The sequence below is a fragment of the Eleutherodactylus coqui genome, chromosome 7 (assembly GCF_035609145.1).
Source record: "Eleutherodactylus coqui strain aEleCoq1 chromosome 7, aEleCoq1.hap1, whole genome shotgun sequence".
Lineage (NCBI taxonomy): Eukaryota > Metazoa > Chordata > Amphibia > Anura > Eleutherodactylidae > Eleutherodactylus > Eleutherodactylus coqui.
The window spans coordinates 214,322,756-214,342,861 of NC_089843.1; the positions used below are offsets into that span (position 1 = coordinate 214,322,756).

The 20,106-nt window shown below is 47.4% G+C and overlaps 1 protein-coding gene across 1 annotated transcript; it reads left to right on the plus strand.

Moving 5' to 3' along the window:
- The first annotated feature begins 288 nt into the window (after window positions 1-288).
- LOC136573594 (vomeronasal type-2 receptor 26-like) lies at window positions 289-13,846 on the plus strand. The gene is made up of 4 exons (XM_066574866.1): window positions 289-1,212; window positions 1,351-1,474; window positions 11,358-11,363; window positions 12,942-13,846. The coding sequence occupies exons 1-4, from the start codon at window positions 289-291 to the stop codon at window positions 13,844-13,846; spliced, it is 1,959 nt and encodes a 652-aa protein (XP_066430963.1).
- Window positions 13,847-20,106: the final 6,260 nt, after the last annotated feature.

Sequence of the window (20,106 nt, forward strand, 5' to 3'; positions counted from 1 at the left end):
ATCCCCTGTGTACAAAGTATGCTGAAGAGTGCAATATCGGCTGGATTTCTCAGCCCAATATCATGCTCGCCTGTCTGTTGGAAGCCTTACAGAATGCATTTTGTATGTGGTGCTTTGGATTACTGAGGATGACCTGTTAACTAACTGACTGAGAACAGTCAGCACAAAATGATTTTAGTTTTCTTCTGTGTTTTTCAGATCAGCTATGGAGCCTCCGACCCCTCATTATCTGATAGACTCCTCTATCCTCATGTTTTCCGAATGGTCCAGAATAACCATATCCACAATATGGCGATCAGCGAACTGTTGGAGCATTTTGGCTGGACCTGGGTTGGGATTTTAGTATCGGATAATGAAACTGGAGAGATTGAGCTGCAAATACTAATAAAGTACATGAGAGAGCGCGGGATCTGTGCCGCCTTCACCATAACACTTAAAGTGGAAAATTATCTCTGGATTTTACATGCTCTAAACAATCCACAAATCACCATCATTATAATGTGCGGGACCAACTCTGTTTATGTAGTGGAATTAATAAGGGTTTATACATTTATGTTTTTAGATAAAACCCTCATTCTTTCACCATCCTGGATCCCTGAGACTTCTGAACAGTACTATCACTCAGTATATAATGGTACTCTAGTAGTGCAATTTTCATCATCTTTTCCAGGTCTGGAGGATATTATAAAAATATACAGGAAACTTGATGAAAAAAGCTACAATGAGAAATACTGGTTCTTATTAGGTGTTATAGGCAATATTAGTGCCATAGATTCCTTCATATTCGATGATGACATCAATGAAGAGGACACGTACGCTCAAATGTATACTGCACAACATCTGAAACAACTCCTCTTATTTGGGGTCGCCCCAAGACTGTATTCTGCAATAGAAGTTCTGGCAAAAGCCCTACATGAAATGTTCTTATTTATAAAGGATGAATATGAAGAAAACGCAATAACTGGATTTATACACTACAGACGGAAGTTACAGCGCTGCATACAAATGATGAAGTCCTCACCGGATCCAATGAGACCTTCATATTACTTTAATGAGCAGGGGGAAGCCGTACACCCATATAAGATAATAAACTGGTTACATACAGAAGAGGCCGTACATGAGGTTGAAGTAGGAAATTTTACTCCCTGGGCCGTCAGTGGTGAAAAGCTTTACATAAATCCGCAGGCTATAACATGGAAACACACACAGGAGGTGAGAAGAGTTATAGTATGTAGGTGATTAAGTAAATCTTGTCCGCCCTTTAACATCATTATATAGTTTACATTCTCTCATCATACATGTGTGTTTTGTCTTTGACATCCCAGTAGAGGTTCTTGTCTTTCGCTTCAGATCCCAGTATCTCGTTGCTCGGACCAATGTTCACCTGGAAGCAGGAAGAAGACAAGAGAAACAATCCATTCCTGCTGCTATGACTGCGACCCGTGTTCAGAAGGGGAGATATCCAATATAACAGGTATATGGTAGTATGAATAGTAGGACTGAGTTATCAGTGGTGATGAGGACAATGATGCACTAAATGCTTTACATATTATAGAATGGTAGAGCTGGAAGGGACCTCCAGGGTCATCTGCTCAGTGCAGGATGGAAAATCTTCTTTTGTCCTTCATCTAAGGATAAGATTTATGTGTAAATAATTCTTGCTTTGTCAATAGAGTAGCAAAGTAAGGCATTGTGTTAACTGAGACAGGAGTGTGTGATCACATCCAACAATCAGATAAGGCAAAAATGGGGTGGCCTGGACATCGCCTCTATATGCCTTGACTTGTGGGCCTAAAATGCTTCACAGATGGTGATAGTTGATGCAGTCAGAGTGGTGTAGAAAGAAAAGACACCATCCCGATGCAGGGACATCAGATGCGTGCATGCATGGAATAAAGGCCAGGGAGCCGAGTGGGCCTCCAGAGCAAATAACAGTGGAAGTGGAAAGAAAGAAAAGATGCCTGTGCTCAGGGTAACCTCAGGAGGGAACACCTTGTCAAAAGGTCATACGTGGGTATGGTCAAATGCAGTAACTTCTGAGATGAGGTGAAGAGACTTGTCGGTAATGACTTGAAAAAGTGGAGTTTTATTGAACACGACAAAGTAGTGCAATGCATTTCAGAGCTCTCACGGCTCCTTTCTTAAGCACAATATAACTAAATGTGAATATATAATAACAGGTATGAAGAATGGTGAACGCATAGAAATCAGGAATACACACGATAATACAAGGTAAAGGGAGGGAAGAGAAAGGGAAAGAGAAGTTAAAAAAATTAAAAGTTAAAATTAGAAAGTTCATTGGGACAAGTACATTAATATAACAATTGTATGCATTAGTAAAATTAGTAAAATAACCAAGATTTCTAATAAATAAATCTTATAAATATTAAAATCATCAGGTGATCAAAATATGCATTTTATTGCATGAATTTCACATGATGGATGTATATTAAATAAATATAATGTATAAAATATATATTTGTCCAAAGTGGGGTTGCGTCCAGGAGGGGGTGTCCAATCAGACTTCTTCTTGACCCCAAATTCTTCCTGAGTTTATGTGCTTAAAAGTTCTGGGTCCTCTTTGTCATGAAAGAACTCTTTCAGTCTTGGTCTCCTGAAATATTCCTCATGTCACTAGAGAGTTCTTTTTTGTCAAGCGTTTTAGTGGGACAGAATGAAAGTCCCCTGGAGAGGTCCCCTGAGCTCCACATTACTTGGCTTGTGAGATGACACATTGATAACACGGGTGATTTTACCTGTCTTCATGTCCCAACAACTTTTGACATGTTCAATGGAGGATTAAATTATTGCCAAGGTTTTATGAGTGAGTGGAAGATATAAGGCATAAGATATAGGACATCTATAACACAGATAAGACTGCTGGCCTGGTGAACCCCCCCCCCCCCCCAAGAGTAATTCAGGGACCATAAAACGTTCACTCCTTTATCAATGCCTTTATCGTGACGAGTACCACGCGATGTTCGAGTTACTTTCACTTTCATCTCTGAGACGTTAGCGCGCTTTTCTGGCCAATTGAAAGACAGGGAAGGCATTACAACTTCCTCCTGCGACGTTCAAGCCCTATACCACCCCCCTGCAGTGAGTGGCTGGCGAGATCAGGTGTCACCCAAGTATAAAAATCGTCCCCTCCGGCGGCTCGCCACAGATGCATTCTGAGAAGGGAAAGTGCTGCTGGTGCCGGAGCTGCTATAGGGAGAGTGTTAGGAGTATTTTAGGCTTCAAGAACCCCAACGGTCCTTCTTAGGGCCACATCTAACCGTGTGCAGTAGTGTGGAGGCTGCTTTTTGCAGTGTTGCACTTTTTTTTTTGTATATCAGCCGTGCAGAGCATTGCGCCCTGCAGTAATTATACATACTCCAGGGCCAGTAGTGGTGGTGAGGCAGGGACAGAAGACATATATTTATTGAATATAGGCAGTGGGCCTTTCCAAAAACATTTGGGGAAAAAAATCTATTTGGGCTGCCTGTGCCTGTCCTCAGTGTACTGGGTCTGTGCTGGGTGTAGTTGTCCTCCTAATTCATACGCAGCCAGCTAAGTGTTACAGCAGGCTTGCGCAAAATTATTTCCTGGCTCTGTGTTGGCTGTTACATCACCGCTGTATTCCTGTCCACAGTGCAACAGTCTGCAGTTATTTTACATACTCCAGGGCCAGTAGCGGTGAGGCAGGGACAGAAGACATATATTTATTGAATATAGGCAGTGGGCCTTTCCAAAACATTTGGGGAAAAAAATCTATTTGGGCTGCCTGTGACTGTCCTCAGTGTACTGGGTCTGTGCTGGGTGTACTTGTCCTCCTAATTCATACGCAGCCAGCTAAGTGTTACAGCAGGCTTGCGCAAAATTATTTCCTGGCTCTGCTGTGCGTTCGGTAAGCGAAGTGAGCCTCCAACCACAGGCCAATAAGCGGCACATTTAATTACAGCGTTCTGTTTCTGCACTACTGGTAATACACCATGCTGAGGGGTAGGGGTAGGCCTATAGGACGTGGACGCGGGCGAGGACGCGGAGGCCCAAGTCAGGGTGTGGGCACAGGCCGAGCCAGTGCGGTGGCCAGGGGCCAGGGGTGGCAGGGCCAGACCGAATAATCCACCAACTGTTTCCCAAAGTGCCCCCTCGCGCCATGCCACCCTGCAGAGGTCAAGGTGCTCTACGGTGTGGCAGTTTTTCACAGAGACGCCTGACGACCGACGAACAGTGGTGTGCAACCTTTGTCGTGCCAAGATCAACTGGGGAGCCACCACCACCACCATGCGCAGTCATATGATGGCCAAGCACCCCACAAGGTGGGACGAAGGCCGTTCACCGCCTCCGGTTTGCACCACTGCCTCTCCCCCTGTGCCCCAACCTGCCACTGAGATCCAACCCCCCTCTGAGGACACAGGCACTACCGTCTCCTGGCCTGCACCCACACCCTCACCTCCGCTGTCCTCGGCCCCATCCAGCAATGTTTCTCAGCGCAGCGTCCAGACGTCGCTAGCGCCACTGTTTGAGCGCAAGCGCAAATACGCCACCACGCACCCGCACGCTCAAGCGTTAAACGTGCACATTGCCAAATTGATCAGCCTGGAGATGCTGCCGTATAGGCTTGTGGAAACGGAGGCTTTCAAAAGCATGATGGCGGCGGCGGTCCCGCGCTACTCGGTTCCCAGTTGCCACTACTTTTCCCGATGTGCCGTCCCAGCCCTGCACGACCACGTCTCCCGCAACATTGTACGCGCCCTCACCAACGCGGTTACTGCCAATGTCCACTTAACAACGGACACGTGGACAAGCACAGGCGGGCAGGGCCACTATATCTCCCTGACGGCACATTGGGTGAATTTAGTGGAGGCTGGGACAGAGTCAGAGCCTGGGACTGCTCACGTCCTACCCACCCCCAGAATTGCGGGCCCCAGCTCGGTGCTGGTATCTGCGGCGGTGTATGCTTCCTCTACTAAACCACCCTCCTCCTCCTCCTCCTCCTTCAACGCAACCTCTGTCTCGCAATCAAGATGTGTCAGCAGCAGCAGCACGTCGCCAGCAGTCGGTGTCGCGAGGCGTGGCAGCACAGCAGTGGGCAAGCGTCAGCAGGCCGTGCTGAAACTACTCAGCTTAGGAGAGAAGAGGCACACGGCCCACGAACTGCTGCAGGGTCTGACAGAGCAGACTGACCGCTGGCTTGCGCCGCTGAACCTCCAACCGGGCATGGTTGTGTGTGACAACGGCCGTAACCTGGTGGTGGCTCTGCAGCTCGGCAGCCTCACGCACGTGCAATGCCTGGCCCATGTCTTTAATTTGGTGGTTCAGCGCTTTCTGAAAAGCTACCCACACTTGTCATACCTGCTCGGAAAGGTGCGCCGGGTCAGCGCACATTTCCGCAACTCCAAGACGGACGCTGCCACCCTGCGGACCCTGCAACATCGGTTTAATCTGCCAGTGCACCGACTGCTGTGCGACGTGCCCACACGGTGGAACTCTATGCTCCACATGTTGGCCAGACTCTATGAGCAGCGTAGAGCTATAGTCGAATACCAACTCCAACTTGCGCGGCGCAGTGGGAGTCAGCCTCCTCAATTCTTTACAGAAGAGTGGGCCTGGTTGGCAGACATCTGCCAGGTCCTTGGAAACTTTGAGGAGTCTACCCAGGTGGTGAGCGGCGATGCTGCAATCATTAGCGTCACCATCCCTCTGCTATGCCTCTTGAGAAGTTCCCTGCAAAGCATAAAGGCAGACGCTTTGCACTCGGAAACGGAGGCGTGGGAAGACAGTATGTCGCTGGATAGTCAGAGCACCCTCATGTCTATATCTCAGCGCGTTGAGGAGGAGGGGGAGGAGCATGAGGAGGAGGGGGAAGAGACAGCTTGGCCCACTGCTGAGGGTACACATGCTGCTTGCCTGTCATCCTTTCAGCGTGTATGGCCGGAGGAGGAGGAGGAGGATCCTGAAAGTGATCTTCCTAGTGAGGACAGCCATGTGTTGCGTACAGGTACCCTGGCACACATGGCTGACTTCATGTTAGGATGCCTTTCTCGTGACCCTCGCGTTACACGCATTCTGGCCACTACGGATTACTGGGTGTACACACTGCTCGACCCACGGTATAAGGAGAACCTTTCCACTCTCATACCCGAAGAGGAAAGGGGTTCCAGAATGATGCTATACCACAGGGCACTGGTGGACAAACTGATGCTAAACTTCCCATCCGACAGCGCTAGTGGCAGAAGGCGCAGTTCCAAGGGCCAGGTAGCAGGGGAGGCGCAGAGATCAGGCAGCATGTACAGCGCAGGCAGGGGAACATTCTCCAAGGCCTTTGCCAGCTTTCTGGCTCCCCAGCAAGACTGTGTCACCACTCCCCAGTCAAGGCTGAGTTGGCGGGAGCACTGTAAAAGGATGGTGAGGGAGTACGTAGCCGATTGCACGACCGTCCTCGGTGACGCCTCTGCCCTCTACAACTACTGGGTGTCGAAGCTGGACACGTGGCCTGAACTCGCTCTGTATGCCCTGGAGGTGCTTGCTTGTCCTGCGGCTATCGTCTTGTCAGAGAGGGTGTTTAGTGCGGCTGGGGGAATCATCACAGATAAGCGTACCCGCCTGTCAACCGACAGTGCCGACAGGCTTACACTCATCAAGATGAACAAAGCCTGGATTTCCCCAGACTTCTCTTCTTTACCAGCGGACAGCAGCGATACCTAAGCAATACGTAGGCTGCACCCGCGGATGGAAGCATCGTTCTCTATCACCATCAAAAACGGGGACATTTTTGCTTCATCAATCTGTGTATAATATTCCTCCTCCTCCTCCTGCTCCTCCTCCTGAAACCTCACATAATCACGCCGAATGGGAAAATTTTCTTAGGCCCACAAGGCTCAGTCATATAATTTTTGTAAACAATTTTTATACGTTTCAATGCGCATTAAAGCGTTGAAACTTTCACCTGAACCAATTTTTATTTTAACTGGGCTGCCTCCAGGCCTAGTTACCAATTAAGCCACATTAACCAAAGCGATTAATGGGTTTCACCTGCCCTCTTGGTTGTGCATGGGCAATTTTTCTGAGGTACATTAGTACTGTTGGTACACCAATTTTTGGGGGCCCTCGCCTACAGTGTAATCCAATTAATTTTTAGCCCACCTGCATTACAGCTGACGTTACATCAGCTATGTTGGGCACTGCAATGGGATATATTTATGTACCGCCGGTGGGTTCCAGGGAGCCACCCATGCCGTGGGTCCACACGGAGTTGTAACTGCATGTGTCCACTTCTAAAGAACCCCAGTCTGACTGGGGCATGCAGTGTGGGCCAAAGCCCACTTGCATTAAACATGACATTACCTCAGCTGTGATGGGCACTGCAATGGGATACATTAATGTACAGCCGGTGGGTTCCAGGGAGCCACCCATGCTGTGGGTGTACACGGAATTCCCATTGCGGAGTTGTACCTGCCTGTGACTATTTATAAAAAACCGCAGTCTGACTGGGGCATGCAGACACCTTGACAGAATGAATAGTGTGTGGCACATAGGTTCCCCATTGCTATGCCCACGTGTGCAGCTCCTGATGGCAGTGGCACAGGATTATATTTCTCATTGCTTCTGTACAGCATTGTGGGCTATCGCCCCGCCCCTTTTAAAGAGGGTCGCTGCCTAGCCATGCCAACCCTCTGCAGTGTGTGCCTGCGGTTCCTCCTCATGGCAGACGCACTTATAAATAGACATGAGTGTGGCGTGGCATGAGTGCAGCTGAAGGCTGCGCAGGGACAATTTGGTGTGCGCTGTGGACACTGGGTCGTGCAGGGGGGGGGGGGGTTGGGCAGCACGTAACCCAGGAGAAGTGGCACCGGAGTGTCATGCAGGCAGTGATTGTGCTTTGTTGGAGGTAGTGTGGTGCTTAGCTAAGGTATGCATTGCTAATGAGGGCTTTTCAGAAGTAAAAGTTGTTGGGGGGGCACTCTTGCCGCTATTGTGGCTTAATAGTGGGACCTGGGAACTTGAGATGCAGCCCAACATGTAGCCCCTCGCCTGCCCTATCCGTTGCTGTGTCGTTCCCATCATTTTCTTGAATTGCCCAGATTTTCACAAATGGAAACCTTAGCGAGCATCGGCGATATACAAAAATGCTTGGGTCGCCCATTGACTTCAATGGGGTTCGTTACTCGAAACGAACCCACGAGCATCGCGATAATTTCGTCCCGAGTAACGAGCACCCGAGCATTTTGGTGCTCGCTCATCTCTAGTTGAGGACCGTCGACTTCGCGTAATTAATTTTAAAATTGGATATTAGACCAAAACTGTTAAGGAGTTCTACTAATTTGGGTAGGCCCTTCTCAGGGTTTGTCACCAGAAAGACTATGTGGCTGCAAAGGCGGCTGTGTTGAGGGTGTGATTTCCCCAGGAAAGTCCCGTGATCTCTGAGACTCGCCTTACTAGCTGAAGGAGAGGTTCCAGTGCTAAGATGAATAATGTGGGGGAAAGCGGGCAGCCCTGACGGGTTCCATTTTTGATGTCAAAGGGAGTGGATAGGATTTCATTTATTTTGAGTCTGGTGTATGGAGCTGTGTACAGGGAGAGGATGGCAGAGACAAAGGCTGGGGGGAAGTTGAGGTAGTCCAGGACGTCCTTCATATAAGCCCAGTCAACCCCATCAAACGCCTTTTCCGCGTCTGTGCCCACTAGAGCTAATGGGATATGACGTTTTTGGGCTAGATGTATTGCATGGAGTAGTCTGCGGCAGTTGTCTCTGCCCTCCCTCCCCCTCACAAATCCCGTTTGTTCCTTATTGACCAGAAGGGGAGTAAAATTCTCCATTCTTTTGGCCAGAAGTTCAGCCCATAATTTAATGTCAAAAGTGATGAGGGAGATTGGGCGATAGTTGCCGCATAACCCCGGATCGTTATCTTGTTTATGGACTAAAGGTATATGCGCTTCTAAAGCTTGTTTGGGCAGGGTGGCCCCTTTCATCAATGCATTGAAAAGGTCAGTAAGTCTAGGGACTAGAATTGAGCTAAAGGTGTTTTAATATGGGAGATTTAGGCCATCCGGCCCCGGGCTCTTGTTATGGTGGCATGAGGCCAGGAGCAGTTCTACTTCTGACTGCGTTACTGGGGCTAATAGGGAGGTGGCTTGACTGTCGCTTAGTTTCGGGAGTTGTGCTTTATGTAAAGTGGACTCGGTCAGAGCCAGCTGGGGGAGGGATTGTCCTGTCTGATATTATACAGACGGGAGTAAAAATTCTGGAAGGCGTTTGCTATCTCAGCCGAGGAGGTCACCAATGAGCCTGTAGGAGTCTTTATAGATTTAATAAAACTTTTTGCACGTGCTTTCTTTATTAATGTGAACATAAATTTGCTCCCTCTGTTGCCTTGGGCATACACTGCATGTTTAAAGTATAGGTGTTTTCTATCAAATCTTGATTCCAGGTCTTGTTTGAGGTCCCTCCTCAGCTCGGTCAAGTTGTCCATAATAGTTTTGGTTTGGGACAATTTCGCCTTCAGCTCAAGTTTGGAGATTTTGCTAAGTTTGTCGTCTATAGCTTTTTGTTGGAGTTTTTTGGTTTTGGAGTCTAATGCTATCAGTAAGCCTCTTGTAAAGGCCTTATGGGCCTCCCAGATCACCGGAATCTCCGATCCACCCTCCACGTTCAGCTGAAAATATTCTTCAATGAGTTTGGTGAGGCGCTCTCTTTCCTCACCTGAATCTAATAGTGAGGCATTGAGACGCCATCTCCATTCTTTAGGTTTAGGATGTAATGAGCGTGGTCTAGGTGGATCGGGGCGTAGCCAGAGATAGTCATTGTATCAATTTTGGCTCCCCCCAAGTGCGTCAGGAGGTCAGAGGAGACAAAGAGATAGTCCAGCCTTTGGTATGACTTATGTACTTGGAAAAAGAAGGTGTAGTCCTTCGTAGAGGGGTTCAGGAGGCGCCATGCATCCACCAAGTTAAGATCTTGAAGGACTCAGGAGAGCCTCTCAGTTTTGACTGGGAGATAAGAGAACGTCCTGCTGAGGAGTCGATCAATGGGTGGAGGACTACATTAATGTCTCCACCTAGGATCAAGTGGCCCTCTGCGAAATAACTCAGAGTTGTCAATTGCTTGATTAACCAAGGGATTTGCTCTACGTTCGGGGCGTAGAGATTTGCTATGGTCATTTTCGTATTATTGACTAGCCCTTTTAGAAATAGGACTCTGCCCTCCCTGTCCCTGTATTGGGAGAGGCAGGAGAAGTTTAGGGATTTGTGAAAGTAGGTTGACACCCCCTTGGAGGACGAGGAGGGGTGTGCGCAGTGGAAGACTTGCTCAAAGTGTCTGCCCGGAAGGGAAAGACATCTGGCTTTTTTAAAATGCGTCTCCTGCAAAAGAAGAATATTCGTGCCATACCTTTTGGCCATCAGGGTGACGTTGTGCCTCATGATGGGGGAATTGAGGCCCCTTAAATTAAAGGACGTGATCCGTAGGTCGTCCATCGTGAGGAAGACTGGTCGAATTCAGTAAGGTGAATCTATAAGTCAGGTCAGTCTGCTAAAATATAAGAATAGAATTACAGTGTGCCAAGACTAGTATATATGACCAGCGATGACGTTTATCACTTTAAGTAGATTAGTGGGGGGGGGGGGAGTGCAGGGGTGGGGGGGGGGGAGTATGGGCGGGCAGGGGCTGGGAGACACACAAGGTGGGGAGGGTGTGGGCACTTAAGCCCAGACACAAGGGTAAAGGGTAAACAAGTAAGTACTTTGGAAAAGTAAAGAAAACTCATGCAGTGGAAGTTGGAGTGGGCCTCCCAAGATCGGAGAGGGATCCAGGAGACTCCCTCCAAGTGTGTGGATGAGCAAAGAAGAGCGGCTGCAACAGTGGTGCAGTCACAGACGATAAACCTTGTTCGTGGCCCAATCTGGTAGGCACCATTTAGGACCTATATGGTGGGGGATATAGTTGACAAGATGGTTAAGAGTATTCGCATACATTTGGAGATGGAAGAGTGGAAAAATGTTAAAGGAGAGAAGAGAATATTGAACATAAAGGCAACCAATGAACCTCCACAAAATAAGAGGTTCAACTAGTGGCTCTGTGGTGGCCCATTTAGGAGTGACGTCATCTCATTATGTCGTCTCCTTTCAGCAGTATAGCTACTGAGCTGATTATGGTGGTGAGATATGGGCGAGCCACAGAGCTCCTTAAAACTTTATGTGGACAACAAGTCCTTCAGAACTGAGAAGGTGGGAGCAGAGAAGGCAACACCCTGTGGGACAGAGTCTGATTCAGGTGTCGTATCCCGTGGACTCCTCCCGAACCTTCTTCTTTTTCCCTCTAGGGAATTTTGAGTTCGCCACCGGTTGCCATCTTTCCGGGGGGTCTAGACGAGGAAAATGTGGGAGGTCTGGGATCAGTAGCCAGCAGGGTAATTCTATGGCTTCCATTTCCAGGATCTGCCAGCAGTTCCGCATCTCCTCCGGGGAGCGAATGTTCAGCTTACGCCCTTTGTATGAGATGCCAATGCCGAACGGAAAGAGCCATGCATATTTAATATTTTTTGCCCTTAGAGCGTCCAGAAGGGGGCGTAATAGGTGGCGTTTCGCTAGCGTGGAGGGTGCAAGATACTGGAATATTTGTAAAGTGGTATCCGCATAAAGGAGGTCTTTGTGGTTTCTTGCAGCTGTCAGAATCGCCACTGCGTCCGGGAAGTTTAGCAATTTACACACAATGTCTCTTGGCGGTTCAGATGCGGGGGGGAGGGACCTCAAGGCCCTATGGATGCGCTCTATAGAAATGATGTTTGAGAAAAGATTTCTTTAGCGATCTTAGGAAGAGCCTCCGCGGCCCAGGATTCCGGGAGGCCCTTTATGCGTATGTTGTTACGCCTATTTCTATTCTCAATGTCCTCCTGCATAATAAGGGCTCTATTGAGGTAAGCATGGTGGTCAGCTAGCACTTTCTCCATGTCTAGTGCATGAGAGGAAATGGATGCGGAAGAGGACTCTAATTCTTCAACTCTTCTGCCTAGGTGTTTCATTTCTTCTTTAATTTCCCCCAGCTCTACCAGCACAGGTTTCATAGTGGAAGTCAGGAGGTCCCTCATGAAAGCTTTAGAAATGATCTCACCCTCCTCTCCTTCCGAGCCTGCATCTTCCTCTCTGTCTGCTCCGGCTGCTCTGCTCCTGGGCGGGCGCCATCTTGGCTGAATCATGCAGGAACAGAGCGCTCCGTTCTGTCAGGTAGCGCTGCATATCTACTTGTCCCTTTCTTGATCGGGGGGTGCCCTGGAGATCGCTGCCTCTCTCCTTGCTTGTCTTCCCCATGTTCAGGCTTCTGTATCGCTGCTAGGGGTCCCGATAGGTGCCGCTGAGACAGAGCTTCACTCTCAGCACTCCATCCCGCTCAGCGGTTAGGCTCTGCCCACCACAACTGTTTTTTAATAGTGTATGCAGGTTCTTAGAAACATGTGACTTTTGAATACCGCATACTGTTTTTTTGATGTGTTTCAAAAATGCAACAAACACCCTGAAAACAGCGTAGGGCTGAAAACTGATTTTCATATAGTCCAGGAAATTAGTCATGTTATGCCAAGTGGTCTAGCTCATGTATGTAAGTTCATTTTGCAGCTGTAAGCAGCACGGTTTAGATATGCGTACGGGTACAGAAGGAGGGGGACCCGAGCTAAACTTTCGAACCCGGGCCCTTGAGCCTTTAGCTAGGTATGTATCCTGAACATGTTGGTGCCCCTGAGCTCAATCAGCTTGTCACTGCTGATCATCTGCCTGCTTCCACTCAAGGATGGGTAGCTGACAGTTCTGAGAGTGTTAATGGAGTCCACATCCTCACCAAAAGAGTCAACACCCTAAAACGGTTAGACTCCTGCTCAGTGGTAGTTTTAGCCCTGTTAGATTGATCAATATGATAGATAGATAAACATAAATAACATTTAACATACTATGAAATATTCCTACAGATGCTGAGAACTGTATAAAATGCCAAAGTGATGAATGGCCAAATGAGAAGAGAGACCGATGCTTGCCTAAAGTCCTGGAATTCATCTCTTACCAGAATGACACAATCGCTTCTGTATTTTCTGGTGTCTCGGTCTTTGGATGTCTTGTGACAGGCTTCATATTGAGAATATTTATTTCCCACCGGGACACTCCTATTGTTAAAGCTAATAACCGGAACCTGAGTTATCTCCTCCTGGTCTCCATCATCCTCAGCTTCCTCTCCATCTTCTTTTTTCTTGGTCGACCCACTGACATAACTTGTAGATTCCGGGAAACCAGTTTTGGGATTTTTTTCTCAGTAGCCGTCTCTTCACTTCTCGCCAAGACTGTTATGGTCTGTGTAGCTTTTAAGTCTACAAAACCTGGAAGCCCCTGGAGAAAATGGCTGAATGTAAAGCTGCCCTATACCATAGTGCTGTTGTGTTCATCTATACAAGTTGTCATCTGTGTTATCTGGTTGTTTATTTCTCCTCCATTCCAGGACTTTGACACTCAGTCTTATCCTGGAAAGATCATCATTCAGTGTAATGAAGGATCAGATGTTTGCTTCTACTCCATGTTGGGTTATATGGGGCTCCTGGCAGCGGTGAGCTTTGTTCTGGCTTTCATGGTGAGGACATTACCGGACATTTTTAATGAGGCCAAGTACATCACCTTCAGCATGCTGCTGTTCTGCAGTGTCTGGATCTCCATGGTCCCCGCTTATCTGAGCACCAGAGGGAAATACATGGTGGCAGTGGAGATATTTGCAGTGATGGCGTCAAGCACTGGACTTTTAGGTTGTGTGTTTTTCCCAAAATGTTTTATTATTATGTTTAAATATGAAATTAATAGAAAAACTGATCTGCTGGGGAAAAGGAAGTAATCTTGAAAACATATGACCCCCTGATAATAAAGTGTAGTACAGCTTGTACATATCTTGCACTGCGGAATAAGTTGGCGCTATACAAATAAAGATTATTGTTATTATTATTATATCTTGTCAAACCACCCACTTCTGGTAAAGTGACAGGTGACCCACCGACTTATCATATCTCTTAAACCCATCTCCTCCCCTCTTGTTGTAGAAGTGTAAGTGGCCATACCCTTAAGTACAGTTCATAACTAGAGATGAGCGAGCGTAATCAGAAAAGCACTACTCGCTCGAGTAATTTGCTTTATCCGAGTATTGCTGTGCTCGGGTCTGAAGATTCGGGTGCCGGCACGGAGCGGGGAGCTGCAGGGGAGAGCGGGGAGGAACGGAGGTATGATCTCTCTCTCCCTCTCTCCCGCCCGCTCTCCCCTGCTCCCCGCTGCGACTCACCTGTCAGCCGCAGCGGCACCCGAATCTTCAGACCCGAGCACAGCGATACTTGGATAAAGCACATTACTCGAGCGAGTAGTGCTTTTCCGAGTACGCTCGCTCATCTCTATTCATAACCCATCCCATCCTTGGAGTAGTGAAGGCCATAGGCTATAACTTACCAACATTCTCTTGAATCGCTGAAGCCCTCTCTATTCTCTCCCCCATCCTTAATTGTTATTATCATAGCCACATATAAAAATTAACACATCACACTGTTACAAAGTTTAATTGAACAATCACAAGTATACAACAGTGTGTGAAACTTTGCACAATAAGACATTTTCTTTTGAGCAATACAGCAGCTAGAATTTGTAGACAAACATCATATAATATTCACATATATATATATATATATATATATATATATATATATATATATATATATATATATATATGTGTGTGTGTATACTATATATTGTGAGGGATTAGCGTTTAGGATCGGTAGCAACCTGGGCATAAGCAGTCAGAGACAGTGACACTTGCGATAAAGTCTTTAGTCCAGGCTTTGCCTGGGTTTATTTCCAAGCAAACAAAGCAAAATACAGGCCTTAACATCAGGCAAACATAAAGGAAATCCTGCTCCTCCGAGCACTTACTAAACATGTAGCGTTCCTGTCTACACACTGGTAATCAAAATGGCTCCTGCACACAACCAGCCAGGACTCTTAGACCTGCAGAGGTCTCAGCTCTCCTCCTGGCCCTGTAGGCCCAGGCTTTATATGGCCTGGTACCAGCCCCACCTGGTACGTGGGAGTGACCATCCCACCCTTCACTTTGGTCACTCCAGGAAAGGCCGGCCCGGATTATGCGGCTTGGAGCCACCTACTCACTACAACGTGTTAGTGGCTTAATGCTACTAACACTATACTGCCGTCTTCCTCCACCGAGCCCAGGCTGCTCGGTGGCACGTATCTGCCCAAGCGCTCCCCAAAGCCTCATAGGAGAGCATCCTGGGCGAAATATATCTGCCCTCCAGCACTTTGCCGGTCACCTTCTCACATACCCTCCCCCTCTGTTCGAGCCTGTGGGGTCGGACACCTTTAGCCGCCATGCAATGCGTCCTTGATAAGGCATCGGCATTGCCCTGTAGCTTTCCGGCCCTGTGTTCTACCGAAAAACTGAAGTTTTGTAGTGTCAGGATCTCACCTTTCAGCTTATTGTAGTCCTTGGCATCCTGCTCACCGAGGTCGAAGTAGGCCTTTTGGGATTCTCCCGTCAGGAAAAGTGCTACTATCTCAGCCCACTGAGGCGCCGGTAACTTCTCCCTCTCGGCCACTCTCTCAAAGACCGCGAGATAGGCCTCGATGTCATTGGTGGGTGTCATCTTTTGTAAGGCCGCCTGTACCGCGGTACGGGTAGTGGGGAGCGAACCAGACATCCTCTGCACACTTTGCGCTACTGCCAGGATTTGCTCTTGCAGCTGCTGGTTAACCCGCTGTTGCTCCTGCAAGGCTAACCGATTGGCTTCCGCCAGGAGAGCATTAGTCTTGGCCTGAGCTCTCATGGCCTCCTCATGGACCTTTTTCTGGGTTGCCGTCACTTGTTGCTGCTGAGCAAACGCTTGCTATTGCTGAGCAAACGCTTGTTGTTGTTGCACGGTAACTTGCACCAGCTGCTTTATCAGTTCTTCCATCTTGACAGTGTCTAGTTGCTGTGCCGTTGCAGCTCTCACCCAGGACATGGGGGTTACAGCACTCTCCAGTCAATCTCTCTTGGGCGGTTGCCCTTAGCAACGGTTCTCCAGCTGCTGCAGCAAAATGTCCATTAATTGGTGTATGTCTCTTTAAGACTGCTGCCCGCATCCAAACACCATATGTGAGGGATTAGCGTTTAGGATCGGTAGCAACCTGGGCATAAGCAGTCAGAGACAGTGACACTTGCGATAAAGTCTTTAGTCCAGGCTTTGCCTGGGTTTATTTCCAAGCAAACAAAGCAAAATACAGGCCTTAACATCAGGCAAACATAAAGGAAATCCTGCTCGTCTGAGCACTTACTAAACATGTAGCGTTCCTGTCTACACACTGGTAATCAAAATGGCTCCTGCACACAGCCAGCCAGGACTCTTAGACCTGCAGAGGTCTCAGCTCTCCTCCTGGCCCTGTAGGCCCAGGCTTTATATGGCCTGGTATCAGCCCCACCTGGTACGTGGGAGTCACCATCCCACCCTTCACTTTGGTCACTCCAGGAAAGGCCAGCCCGGATTATGCGGCTTGGAGCCACCTACTCACTACAACGTGTTAGTGGCTTAATGCTACTAACACTATACTGCCGGCTTCCTCCACCGAGCCCAGGCTGCTCGGTGGCACGTATCTGCCCAAGCGCTCCCCAAAGCCTCATAGGAGAGCATCCTGGGCGAAATATATCTGCCCTCCAGCACTTTGCCGGTCACCTTCTCACAATATATATATATATATATATATATATATATATATATATATATATATATATATATATATATATATATGTGTGTGCGTGTGCGCGCGCGTGTGTGTGTGTGTGTGTGTATACTATATATATAGTAATGGAGAATTTCTATAAGGTGAAATGTCTATTTCACTATGAATACATAAAGTGAAATACCTATTTCCCTATCTGAGCCAGCAGATCATTTGATGAGACACTGCTCACCATGCCCCTGCCCCCTCCATCGAACACCCAAGATGTCACCTGCATTCTACCTGAAACTACATGATGATGGACGTAGATGACAACAGAAGCACACGCAGGACCGGATGTAAGAAGACCTTAAATGGTCTACCCAATCGCCTGCTTAGACGTATAGCTTACCCTTTTTCCGGCATGCCCAAAAAGGGCAGTTAACTCACAATGCTATAAAAGATGCTACACGCCTACTAATAAATAGAGTCAGGGAAGACTTTCTACACTGACTGTCTGTCTTGGTGTGATTTCTTCCATCGTGCACACAATCTCTGAATCTCAGGAAGGGTGCAAACATTCCTATTGATTACGCTGTGGATCCCAAATAAATCCACGACAACTGGCGCCCAACATGTGGCCATAGTCGATTTGGGTCCGGACGCGACCAGATCTTGGAAGGACGAGGACACACGGCCAACCCTAAGACCTGGCGGGCCCAAGAAAAACAATCTGAACATGGTATGATAAATTAATTATCTATACTTGTGTTGTCAGGGTAATAAATCAGTACAGCATCAATCAAAGCCCACCCTAAAATCCTGTGGTCGACGGTAAGGAAAAACACCACACACAGGTCTGGTATGCTTCCCTGTATGGGAGTAATGGCGAGTGACTTTACTGGCTTACACAGGGTTTTATCCCCTCCTGTTGCAACACAAAGCATATAACATCTCATTGGTCCAGATATATAGCATCATCATATATGTCCATAATACTGTCCATAGCAAAAATTAATCAGACAGGCAGCTGTATCAATCACATGTTCCTTATTCGCAGCAGACACTTCTCTTTTTTCCTTCAGACAAGATGTTGCAATCTCCTTAAACTGCCAAGCTAATCGCCGTTGTATCTTGTACCTCTTTGTAATTTTCCAAGATACAGTCTTCTTCGCCTTGCAAAAGCTCTTTTTCATATCTGATATGATTTTTTAAGAATGCATATTACGTATTTTGAATATTAAGTTTTTTGTCACAAAGCATTGCATAAAATTTGCATGCAGGTATAAAGATATAAAAAAGAAAACATATAGCAATATATACACGTGCCCTCACAAACCCCCCTAAAAAACGTAATATGAAAATTCCGCATCACGTCCCACACCTGTTCCTGGTCATCCCTCCTGCGTCTGGGCTTCCCCACCGCCCACAAAGCCCTACTCCTAGGGTGGTGTGATTCCTACCTCACCTCAGAAGGAGGATATGGACCCCCGGACTATGTTTTTCAGGTATCCATGTCCTCTATCTGTACAAGTTAACACCCCGCATGGTGTGCCCTCGCTCGAACCTAGGGCCTTCTACACTATCCCTAGGCGTATGGGAAATCCACCGACATTTTTAAAACAAGAGACCGGAACAGATGCAGTCTTAGATGTCAGGCATCTCCACCACATCTCCATCTTTTTGATAACGTACTGTAGTTGGCATCAATGGGAGCCGTTCTTCCTCTTCTTCTTCTCTCTCAACCAGGGGGAATGTTGGTGTCACATTGTCTAGTCCCTTACTCATACTTTTCTTGATCAGGGGGATAATAAACGTACAGGAAATCAATAGGACTAACAGAACAATACCTAGGACCACACCTACTTGTACCAGCATTTTCTGCCATCCTTTTAACCACGAAAAGTACTGGTCCCAGGGATCTGTGACCCTGGAATTTCTCTAGAGTTCCTCTGACAAATCGGTTAGTTTCTTAATGGCAACAGTCACTTTACCTGTAGGCCCAGTGTTATCAGGGATATAGGTGCAACAAGTCTCACCAATCATTTTACATACTCCACCTTTTTTCTGCTAGGGCCATTCTATTTTGGAACGTCACGGATGCAGTAGGCCCTAGTTGGTCAGCTAATCTCTGCAGAGCATCTCTAGAGTAATTGACAAACCATTGCTGATAGTAATAGATGTAATTTATCCAGACTACATTTTTGTTAGCGGTGATGATAGTGAACAAAGATTCAAATCCTGCCTTCACTTGATCTCTAACCTTGAATTTGTCTGGCACCCCCCTAGACACTCCTATTGTATCTATGTACACATGGGGATCAAACCTGCCACCTGGATCGTCAATTTCTCTCTCAGCATGATGTGGTGTTGGATTCTCACCCTCAGTGTATTCTCATTGCACACTTGATTGTATTGGTTTCTCCTGGTCCCTGAAACAGGGGGCTAGTGTACAGTAGTTAAAGGTGTATGTGGCTACTTGTGTGTGTTAGAGGAATTGTACCACAATGTCACTGTGACATCCACTTCCGCCCAGGTCCTCAACCCTGCCCATAGCCTGTAAAGGATATGCAGGATCATGAGTTCTGTGCTCCGGGACCCAGGGCCTTTTTGCAGTGGTGTGGATCCAAGTGGGCTTTCCTTCGAGCTTGTCTGCAGTTGGGGTGGTGAGCAACATCTGGTAGGGACCTTTAAACCGGGCTTTTCTCTCAAACTTTTTCACATAGACCCTGTCACCTGGTTTCAGATTGTGACACTCGTCTGTAGGACCTGAGAGAGAAGCAGAGACTACAGAATGCGTTATTGACAATTCCTTGGAGAGACCTATGACAAAATTAACAAGAGAATCATTTCCCAAACTCGGCCACTGTGGCATGTACCCTCTGGAGAAAAAGAAACTCCATTCAAAATTTGCCCATTTCCTCCATTGTCTTTTGGATCTACTTTCCCACTACTCTGTGGATGGTAGAGTGTGTGAAAGGCCTTGGATATACCCAAAGCAGACATGATGTATTGCATTATTTCACTTGTGAAGCGTGTACCTTTGTTGACTTAATCACTTCCGGTGCCCCGTATCTGCAGATTACCTCATTTATGAGCTTCTGTGTGGTTACCTGCTCATTTATCTTGGTACCAGTGTAGGTCTCCAACCTGGAAAGACATCAACAACAACAAGCACATATTCATACTTCCCAACAGGTGGGAGCTGAATGTAGCCAATTTGCAATCCCTGAAATGGGTAGAGTGGCCCCGGCAAGTGTTATGTGGCAAATTTTACTTCTGCCCTGTTGCTTATGGCAAAGATCATGCAAAATTGGACAAATGATGCAGCAGCTACAGCGAACGCAGGAGCCACCTGTCCTTGTTCAAGCGTCGACATCATTGCTGCTTTGAGAGGTGCGTCTT